Raw genomic sequence first — 9992 nt, forward strand, 5'->3', positions numbered from 1 at the left:
CACACAGGCTTTCTGGATCTTGTGCCTGTTAGGCAAGGTGCTTGGAAACTTGGGCTGAAAAAATAATCAGCCTCCCAGGAGGAAATCCTACAGAACCGCTGTGGTGGCTGAGCAGGTAGAAGGCACTGGGGAGTTGATGCTCACCACGTGGAGATGCTGCAGGGCCACTCGGGGGTGTTTTGGTGAGCAGCTGAAAGCTTTGTCTATTAGGATTTGACTGTGTTTGAGATACTTTAAGTGCTCAATTTCCTTTTTTTAAGGAATCTCAGTAGACACAAAACCTTCAGCTTCTTGCTGAGAGGAAAACACGCATGTTTTCTGCTTTGCCTGTAGCACCTATAAAGAAAGTGAGTTTTTTTTTCCTGCCTATTTTAACAAATTCACCCAAGCTGGCACTTTCTCTTCTCCCATCTATCCTTTGGGTTTTTTTTTTCGGATGAGTCTGTAATGTTCAACCATACCCGTGGCTGTTCCTGAAGGCTGGTGGTTGTGCTGCAGCAGGGCGTGGGATGCTGAAGCCTAGCAGCGCCCCAGGGCATGGATCCTGCAAGGTATTACCTGCTGTAACCCGTTTTCTTGAGTCAGATTCTGCAGGCTGGGCGTGCTGAAAGCCCCAGGGGCTGCTCCATCCCCGTGGGACACAGGGAGAGAGGCAGAAAGCTGTGGGAAGCGTCTTGTGCAAGGGAGCCCCCAAGGCCTGGAGCCTCAAGCCCACAGCTGAGCTGCATCGCGGCAGTCCTGGCCGGGGCAGCCTGTTGCTAAACGCTGGGAGCAGACACTGAGGTTTTGTTTGGGTTTGTTTTTAATTGCTCTGGTATGAAAGCCTTTAATTAGCGCTAATCTGTTTGGCTCTCAACGAGTTGTCTGTCCAAACGCAGCCCGGGTCGAGGCGGTTTCTCTCTGCACCCAACTGGTTTGATCCGAAGGAGTTGTGGCAGAAGTCAGTTCTGCGTTATATCCCTCCAGCAACAAGCCATGCAGGAGCAGCCTTGCCAAAAAAATGAAAATAAAAATAAAATAAAAAGAGCTTTTTATGTTGTGGAGGGAGTGAGGGCTCCCATAAGCAATGCAATAAATGCACATGGCAGCTAATGGGGCAATGCGGTGCCAGCAGTGTGCACACAGAAATGAACAGCAAGTATGTGCCGATATGGGGAAATGCTTGGAAATCCCCCTTACCTGCAGAAAAAGTGGGAGATTTTTTTTTAAATGACATAGCTCTCAGACAGCAAATCAGTACCCTAAATCCAGCCTTCCTTCACCATCCCATTCTCTGTTGCATCCTTGTCCCAGATCCTGTATCCAGCCTCCATCTTCAGCCTGTGCAACCTACAGAAGCAGAGCTGCTCTCTCGTAGTGCCCCATGCCCACAGGAGCCTGTGGGGCTCCAAAATATAAATATTTCCAACTGCTGATAACGTAGGAAAAGGGAATTAATGCGAGCCTCTGGAGCATTGTGGGATGTGGCATGAAGACTTTCCTTTGCGTAAAGAGCTCCGCTGAACGCTTGGCGGCTTTTTTAGCAACAAAAGATTATACTGGTTTTACACCACGCTGCGTGAATTTAGGTTAAAACTGGATTAGCCCCCTGAATCACTTTACAAGTTTTTGCAGCAGTCGCTGATCCAGAAAATAAGGAAGAGCACGGTGGCTGCGAGAAGGTGTTTGGGGCATGTTGAGCTCGTACGGCTCCCGTTTAGTACGGGCGACGAGTGCTTTCTTTTTCCAGCTCGTAGGGAAGGCTTTGCAAAATCTCTGCCCTTCCAGGCATGCTTGCTGGGGCAGATGGGTGGCTGCAAGGGCAGCGTACGAGCCCAGGCACACCCCAGGTTAGCGATGCTGACGGAGCAGAAAAAGGGAGGCGAAGGGCGGGGAAGAGGATGAATTCACTGCGGCCCCTGCAGATTGCGGTTTGGGGGTTAGAAGTGGAAAAGTTGAATGTGGCGTGGACGCCGAGCGGGATTTTGGGGGATAAGAGCATTTTCAGGTGGCTGCTGGGTGGCGACCGTAAGCCATGCTGTGTTTGCTACCGTGAGCATGGCTCCAAGCTCTTTGCGTTTATGGCTTTGCTGGCTCGCCAGACCTTTTGGGGAGCTGATGGAGGGGGAAGCAGGCAGCCTCGCTTGGGGTGTTCAGCCCTAAAAAAATAAGGTAATAGGGGAGACATGGAGGGGCTTGAAAACAGAGAGGAGGACTGCAGCCCTGAGCCCAGTGAGATTTAGGTCCATTGCTAATTTCCCCTTGCAGATAATCCTGTGAATCAGCACATACGGCAGAGGAAAAGCCGGGTGTTGGCACTGTGCGACGTTAAGCCGTGCAGTTTTTGGGGCTGCAGGGCAGAAGGATGTGAAAGCCCTGGGTGAGGCAGTGGCAGCACTTTCGGGGGCCTTTTCTTCCTCTTTTGCAGGCCAAAACCTCGGGGTCAGGAGGCTGGCGCAACAACGTTTGCATCCCGCCCCGGCTTCGGGTGGTTTCAGGCTCCTGTGGATTTGCTTCGTTTCCTCTTTTGTCAAAGCAGAACTGGACTGGGGCCAGTAATTTGACTGTGTTGGCACGAAGCTGCAGTATGAAGTGGCCAGAAGCCAGGGGGAGTAGGGCTGGTTGGGTTCGCAGCGGTGGCAGGACTGGGCATCGCCGGTTCTTGGCGGGTTTGCTCTAAACCCTGGGTCAGTTCTCAGTGAACCGAGGCTGGGTTTGAACCAGGCTGGAGAACTCGAGATAAGCACAAATATAACTTCGTAGCAGATGCAGCTGTATTTGTGGTTTCGTGGCTTTTGTAGCCCCATCTCCTTTTGGTTTGCAGTGTGTTGGGCTCTGGAGCGTGAGGGGAAACTGGAAGATGGTGGGGTCAGAGAAAGAAAACAAAGGAGACAGTGACTTCTTCGGCCCGTAGTTGAGTTTGGAAGCTCTTTATCCAGATGGTGGTCTCGTGAGGGTGTCCTGTAGTGTTTAGGTTTTAAGGGCTTCTGCAAACTGGTATTTCTCCTCCTGTTTCCTCCACGGTGAGGCCTACAGCCCGGGCCTAGCGTCTGCCCGGTGTCATCTGTCGGCTGGCAAGCCGGGAAGCCGTGACCTCAACTCTAAATTTATCCCCTCCGGGATGACACGTGGCCACCTGACCCGATCACCCCACCGTCTCCCTCTGCGGAGGTTTCCCCTCCTTGGGAGTTGTGCTTGTTTTCTAAAAGCAGCGGCTGTTTCATCCGTGTTTGTGTCAGGCAGGAAAAACCCGACCTGACCCCAGCACGGGCGGCAGCTGCTGCGGGCTCCGTGCCCAGAGCCGGGCTGACCCAACCCCAAACGCGGCTTTTTTGGGGCTTGGGGTTTGGCCGAGAAGGAGCAGTTCCCGGCTCCCGGCAGCGTTTGAGGCTCGGTCCTCCCACGGTTGAGGCTGCCGAGCTCCTGAGGCCGGTGGCACTCGGAGGTGGCGATGGCGAGCCCTGGAGGAGCCGCCTGGAGTGAGCAAACACAAACACCTTCCTCCTCCTCAGCGTTTCTTCTACAGATCGGATCGGCAGCTTGATAACCAGCTTGCAAGAGTTGTTTTGAGCTGATGCAGTCCCAGCTTGAGACCTGCCGGTGCTCAGCTTGGGTGGTTTGGGGTCTGGGCTGCTTTTTGTGTCCCCAGGGCTTTCATAACGGGCTGGTTGCTGCCTCGCTAGGAGGTATTACCTCAGGGGGATTTTGATTTGATTTGATTTTTAAAATAAAAATAGCAGAGCGGTTGCAGTTCGTTTTTTCCCAGCTGACCTTTTGTTGCGGTGCAGTAAAATGAAGGCAAACGTTTTTTAGCCGGAAAATGGGACCGAGCAGTTCAAGCAGAGCCACCAGGAACAGCGGGATCACCGTGCCAGCGCCGGGCAGTTCCATAAATGTTACATAAAATGAATGCAAGGCCAGGCTTACGCCTTCCTTCTGCTTCTGTCGTCCTCCCCCCTCCCCAAAAGGCATTCGGGAACAGCCTGCAGAAATCCTCCCCTGCATAGAGCATCCTCCCAGCCAGTTCGAGATCCAAGGGGATGCTGCAGCGTGTTTGAGCCGCATCCTAAAGAGCTCCAAGCATACCGGAGCCTTCAGGATTTTTATTTTTTTTTTGGCGTCGCAAACTTTTTGCTGCAGTGCTCAAAAAAAAAAACAAAAAAACATCGGCTCAGCATCCCGGCAGGATGGACCTGCGCTTGGTTGCAGGAGGTTGCTGATGCGTCAAAGCCGCGCTTGGTTTTTCGCTAAAAGCCATCAGCTTCTCGCCACGCCTCGCGGGCCCGCGCATCTAACGGCTCTGTCTGTCTGTCTGTCTGTGCAGGTGCAAATGCAGCCCCAGTGGCAAATGCAGGACTGCTCTAACGGTGGCGGAAAGGTGAGAAACACAGTCGCTCTGGAAGGGCAAAAGTACTGCAGAGGGTTTTTTCATTTTTTCTTTTTTCCAGCCCGAGCAGGGGCACGGCTGCTGTGGTTTCGCTTGAAATAGGAATTGCGGCGCTGGTTTCAAGCAGATGAGTCACAGGCTGTGAATGGTTTTTTTTACACCTATTCCGCTGGCTTCACCTCAGAGCAACCTTTTACTTTCCCTGCCCTTTCAAAGCCCTCATTCCCACTTGCTTTCCTCCCGCGGTTTAAATATTAACGCTCATCCGAGCATCCTGTTTGCTTTGCCTAATAAGCTGACGAGCGCTCAGCTATTCGCAAGGGTTCAGGCTCCGAGGACACCTACAGTCAAATAACCCCGGGTGATTTTTTTTTTTTTTTTTCTAGCGTGCTTTAGCAGCTGTTTAATTAAACTCCAAATAACTCGCACGCTTCTGGGAAGTGTTCTCCCCTCTGCTGGGAAGGCAGGGCTGGGGCGGGCGGTTTCTCCGCGCCTTCCGTTTCAGGGGTCCTGGGCAGCCGGGTCCGGTTTGGAAATCAGGGCTCAGGTTCGCAGCTGGATGCTAAATGGGGTTGCATGGGGGAGAAACAAACCCTGTTTGGTTTTATAGGGGAAACAGGAGCGCACCACAGCTTGGAGGGCAGCCAGGCGCTGCTTCTCCCCCGCTGGTGGCAGCGGGCTGCAGCTCGTCGGCGCGCTGCTTCGGGGAGGGAGTCTGAGAGCAGAATGCAGGCTCTTTTAATTAAAAATTAAAGCTGACTTTTATTTATAACGCGCCCATTGCGTAACGCGCTGAGCCAGAACAATTCCTCCCTGTTTATTTTCAATGGGGGGGAAAGGGGGAAAGAAAGGGAAAAAACAACCACACAACCCTTTTTATTCCTCCACAAACAGGCTGAAATGTTAATTTGATGTGAGCTAACGGGCGTCTCGGTGGACATGTGATTTGTGGGCGGCGAATTCCTTGACACAGATGAGGAACGCGCGGGCACATCCGTGCCTCTGCTGCCGGATCTGTCCCTCCCCAGCACGGAGGTTGCTCTGCAGTGCCCTGCCTCTTGTCCAAATTTTGCTTTTTTGAAATCTCTGGGCAGCAGGTGAAGGGATGCAGGGAGGAATGGCCAGGTCTGGCCTCTGCAGGAGGAGAACTGTCTTTGGCAGGTCGAGCAAGGAAACGGGGTCTGGGGTGATGTTAAATAATCCGGGGTCCTCAGAGCAGCAGGGGCAGAGCTGCTGGCCAGGGACGCGGGGACACAGCCCCGAGGCTCTCCTGCTTGCAGTGATTGGAAACCAAAAATGCTGTGCTTGAGGCTCCCCACCCCAAGGGGATGCTGAGATGCTGAGAGCATCAAATGTTGGCTGCTGAAGCACGGGAAGAGGGATGTGAGGTGCAGGCTGAGTTGGAGGGTTCACGTCTCTGCGGGTCCTTGTGGCGCTTTGGGCTCTCGGTGCCTTTGCGATCGTGGAGCCAAACGCAGGCTGCCGGCTTGCTTCAGGGTCACGGGGCAAAAGTGAAGGTGCTGAGGTGATGGCGTGGTCAACACGAGGCCCTGCGTGTCCTTTGTGACCCTGAGTCAGGTGGAGATGGATTTCTCCATAACACGTTAATGGGGTGCTCACGGGAGCAGGGGCCAGACGGGGCATACAAATGATTAACTTGGAATGTGGCTCAGCATCCCCACTGCAAGGCAGGGTGGATGTAAATCGGGAACATTGTGTCCCCAAAAGCTGAAATCCCAGCGATGCGTGAGGAACTGGCGTCTGAGGCCACCAGAAGTGGTTCAGCATTGCTACCCTGGTCAAGCGTGCGTGGTTCATGGACCTCACCGAGGGGTGTAGCAGCTCTCGGTTGGAAGTGCGGAGCCAGGCTATGCCTCGTTTTTAGGAAGTGCAAGCTGTGGAGTAGGTTTTTTGGGATGGGGGTGGATTACCTGCTTGGGCATCATGGCACTTAGCCCCCAAGAGCTGTGCTTTGGGCGTTAGTAACCCTTTCCTTGAGTGTGCAAAGGCAAAGCAAGTTACAGCAAGTAAATTCCTGGGCAGGCTTTTTGCGTGTGCCACCCCGGTGCTGTGGTTGTTTGGCCCACAAGCTCATGACCTAGCATCCTCACGGCTCAATTTGGTTTTTTGTTTTGTTTCTTTTTTTTCCTCCTTCCCTTTCCCTCGAAGCTGGAAGGTGACAAGCTGGCGCTGCCGGTGAACCCCAGCCCGCTCAGCCCCGCACCCAGCCCCAGCCCGAAACCCCCGGACGCCACCGTCCTCACCGTGGAGCCCTCTCCTTCGGAGAAGAAATGCTTCTTTGTGGACGAGTCGGAGCCCCTCCTGCGGTGTGACTCCACCTCCAGCGGCTCCTCTGCGCTCAGCCGGACGGGCTCTTTTATTACCAAAGGTACCAAAGTCCTCCCGGGGATGCGGGAGGGCAGCAGGAGGACCAAAGTGCCATGTGTGGTACCCAAAGGGTGACCAGGCATGTCCCCCACCATCGGCGTGGGGATGTGTTGTCATTAAAGTAATTAACTGGGGAAAGCTGGCTTTCCAGGATATGTTCATCACATGCCAATTCAAGACCAGGAATATCCTGTTAGCGAAGATTTGGGAGGGAAAATGCCTTTAAAGGTTTTTAACTCCTTTGTAGTGCTGTCAGAGGCGTAGCATCCTTGGCTGTCTGGGGGGGCTTTTGGTCCTAGGGGTGGATTATTGCATGAGATGAAAAAAATATAGATTTTTTCTTTTCCAGTTCTTCTTTCACCTTTGGTCCCGCTTGCTGCAGCGTGTGACTTGAGAAGTAAATCACCATTAGTCACACACCACTTTTTGAGGGGGTTTAATTTGCTGCATTTAATTTGCTGCGTTTAGTCGTCTTTAACTTCTCACGGAGGTGAAGCACTGAGCTCAGGCAATCTCACAAATTTATACTCGGGTGCAGAAATGAAGCTGACCCAGTGAAAACAACTCAAAATAGCAGAATTCAGCTTCTCTGGCTCCCTTCCCACCTTCGCTTCTCAGTGCTGGCCATTCAGCATTTATAACTGCTGTGCTTGATCTAGCAGGATCCTGCCTTAGGTGCCTCTGCAGCGTTTCTGCAGCTCCCGTTTCCTCTGTCTTCTCCCTTCATCCATGCATAATGCCACCTTCTTCATCCCTTTTTTTTCCCCGAGGGGGCAGCAGGGGATGGGCCGGGTCTGCAAGGAGCTTTCCTCCTTGGAGGAACCCGAGTGGAGGCTTCCTGGGGGGTTTCCTAACCACCTGCTCCTTCCTCCTGCAGAAAAGAAGGACACAGTCTTGCGCCAGGTGCGCTTGGACCCTTGCGACCTGCAGCCCATCTTCGACGACATGCTGCACATCCTCAACCCCGAGGAGCTCCACGTGATAGAGGAGATCCCGCAGGCGGAGGACAAGCTGGACAGGCTATTCGAGATCGCCGGCGTCAAGAGCCAGGAAGCCAGCCAAACCCTCCTGGACTCCGTCTATAGCCACCTTCCCGATTTACTGTAGGCACTGGTCACCGCGCACTCTCCGAATATCTGCTAGAACTAGCTTGGCACTTCTTAAGACGACCGACGATGCGCAGGCGGGTTTTGCTGTAGAATACATGGCCAGTATTTCCTTGAGGTGTCCTTGGTTTCTGGAGGGGGGCAGCTTGCCAGCGTCGCGCCTCTCCACCTTAACTCTGTCGCTCAGTTAAAGTCTCCGCACCCTCTGCCCCCTTCGGAGTCTGTCTTTTTTTTTTTTTTTTTCTTGTTCTCATTCCAATCAAATCAGTCGATGCACTTTAAAACGCAGTTAATGAACTAAAAGACCACGAAGCCGGTGTCGCTTAGGCGTTGAGCCTGGGGTTGCTCTGTAGCCTGGTTCAATCCTCTCAAAGCTGTTCCTCTGAACGACGTCTCCTGCTACCTCCCTTCCGCCTCCGAGTGGTGAACGGTGAAAGACACAAAGCCGATTGTTGCTGGTTACCTTCTCTTAATGCATCTTAAGCTTCTCCCCCCAGCTGACTTTTTTCATGTACTATCGTATAGCTCACGCCCATCGCTGCGGTTTTACTAGCACGGTTATTTATTGTATGGTTTTCACCTGGACAATAATGCATTGTGCTCCTATAAGCTAAAGCAGAAGCGGTTGAATGGAAAGGTTCGGTTCCACCAACTTTACTGATTTAAAAAAAAACAAAAACAGTCCTAAACCAGTCCTTCCAGCCTGCGGTGGAAGGGAACCCAAGCGAGGAGCATCCTGCCTGGCCGCTGAAGAGGACAGCAGGTCACGGCGGCGCCGGTGCTGGAGCCGGGGAGGCGAAGGCTGCTGGTTCTGCTCTCCTTGCGGTGTAAGACTTACCGAGCTACGCTTTTACACTTGTGTCTCTTGTTTTTTATACAGACATGGCCGATAAGGGGAGGTTCTCCCGAGATCCTACCCGGCCTTAAAATAGTCTCTTCAAATCACACTTCACTTTTTATCAATAAGAAAAAGGGGGGAGGGGATGGGGGGGGGAGGAAAAAAAAAAAACCAAGCTGCATCGTTATAAGAAGTCTGTCTGATTATATTTGCAACTATTATGCTCCCGTAATGAACAGTCTGTAATATGCTCAGTTTGAAGAAATTATGATACTAGGGTGGCATGTGCTGCCTTGTGGGAAGGGGTGGGAGTGGGGGAAGAGGGGAATGAACTGAAAAAATTGCCTTCCAGTGTACTAATTTATTAATAAATACTAGGTGTTTGTTACTTGATCTGCCTCTGTGTTAACCTCCTTGACACCCTGCTCGGGGGCACCTTGCTTGGAGCAGGGGCTGCAGGGTGCGATGGGGGGGTGAAGAGAGAGATTTGGGGGTTCGGGGGGGGGCTTCTTCAGGCAGTGCAAAGCCTTGAGGCCAAAATGCACTCGGCTTTCTGCTGCAAATGCTGCCTCGAGGGCAGCCGGGGGTGTGCGAAGTATCAGTTTCCCGGGATGCAGCTGCTGAGCTGATGCCCTGCGAAGCGAAGGGCCTGTAGCCGCGGCATTTCTGTTGCCCTGTTGTGTTAGCAACATCCTTCCCACCCCCCAATAACACAGCCCTCGTTCTGCTCTACAAATGGAAACCTTAGTGGGACGCAAGCTTCTGTTTTATAATACTGTCATTTTGTATACTTAGCCACACGGGGTGTTGTCTGCTCTGTGCTCCCTCTGCCTGGCATCAAAAATTGCTGTTAAGGGTGAAAGGATGAGCCTTTGACCACGAAGCTGGGTGAAATACCTCCGATGGAAAGGAATACAGTGCAAAATAGCAAGAGCCTTTAATGGGAGTGTTGGGATAGGATTCCCCAGTGCCGGGAAGGAGGCACTGAGCTCTCTCGGTGGCTGCGGTGTGTGCTCAGGGCATTGCAAAGAAATACTGAGCATGGCTCGCGTGCCTGGCTATGCTGGATGGCTAAAAGTGGTATTTTGAGGTGGAGCCGAGTGCCACCCTGTTGGCAAGCGTGTGTTTATTTTGTTTTTATCTCTGTGTTGGGAGCGGTTTTGGGTTGCCTGGGCAAGAATCGACGAGGGAGGAGCAGCCAAGCATATGGAAAGGCACGCACTGGTGTGCTCAATCGATAGCTTTGTGTAAGCACGAGCCACCTGCTGTAGGTAATCCTTAGCAGGTTCCTGGA

At 52.7% G+C, this 9992-nt stretch overlaps 1 protein-coding gene across 3 annotated transcripts in view; it reads left to right on the plus strand.

Moving 5' to 3' along the window:
• The window catches only part of TNFRSF21 (TNF receptor superfamily member 21), a 31188-nt gene extending 22097 nt beyond the window's left edge, over positions 1–9091 (plus strand). For 2 of the 3 annotated variants that reach the window (XM_080586647.1, XM_080586649.1), the window contains exons 5-7: positions 4304–4357; positions 6536–6755; positions 7632–9091. In XM_080586647.1, coding sequence (XP_080442773.1) covers positions 4304–4357; positions 6536–6755; positions 7632–7861 — 504 coding nt within the window. In that variant the 3' untranslated portion in view covers positions 7862–9091. The remainder of the gene's footprint in view (positions 1–4303; positions 4358–6535; positions 6756–7631) is intronic. The other variant, XM_080586648.1, reaches the window with a different exon arrangement.
• The last annotated feature ends 901 nt before the right edge of the window (positions 9092–9992 follow it).

This window comes from Anser brachyrhynchus, assembly GCF_964034855.1.
Source record: "Anser brachyrhynchus genome assembly, chromosome: 3".
Lineage (NCBI taxonomy): Eukaryota > Metazoa > Chordata > Aves > Anseriformes > Anatidae > Anser > Anser brachyrhynchus.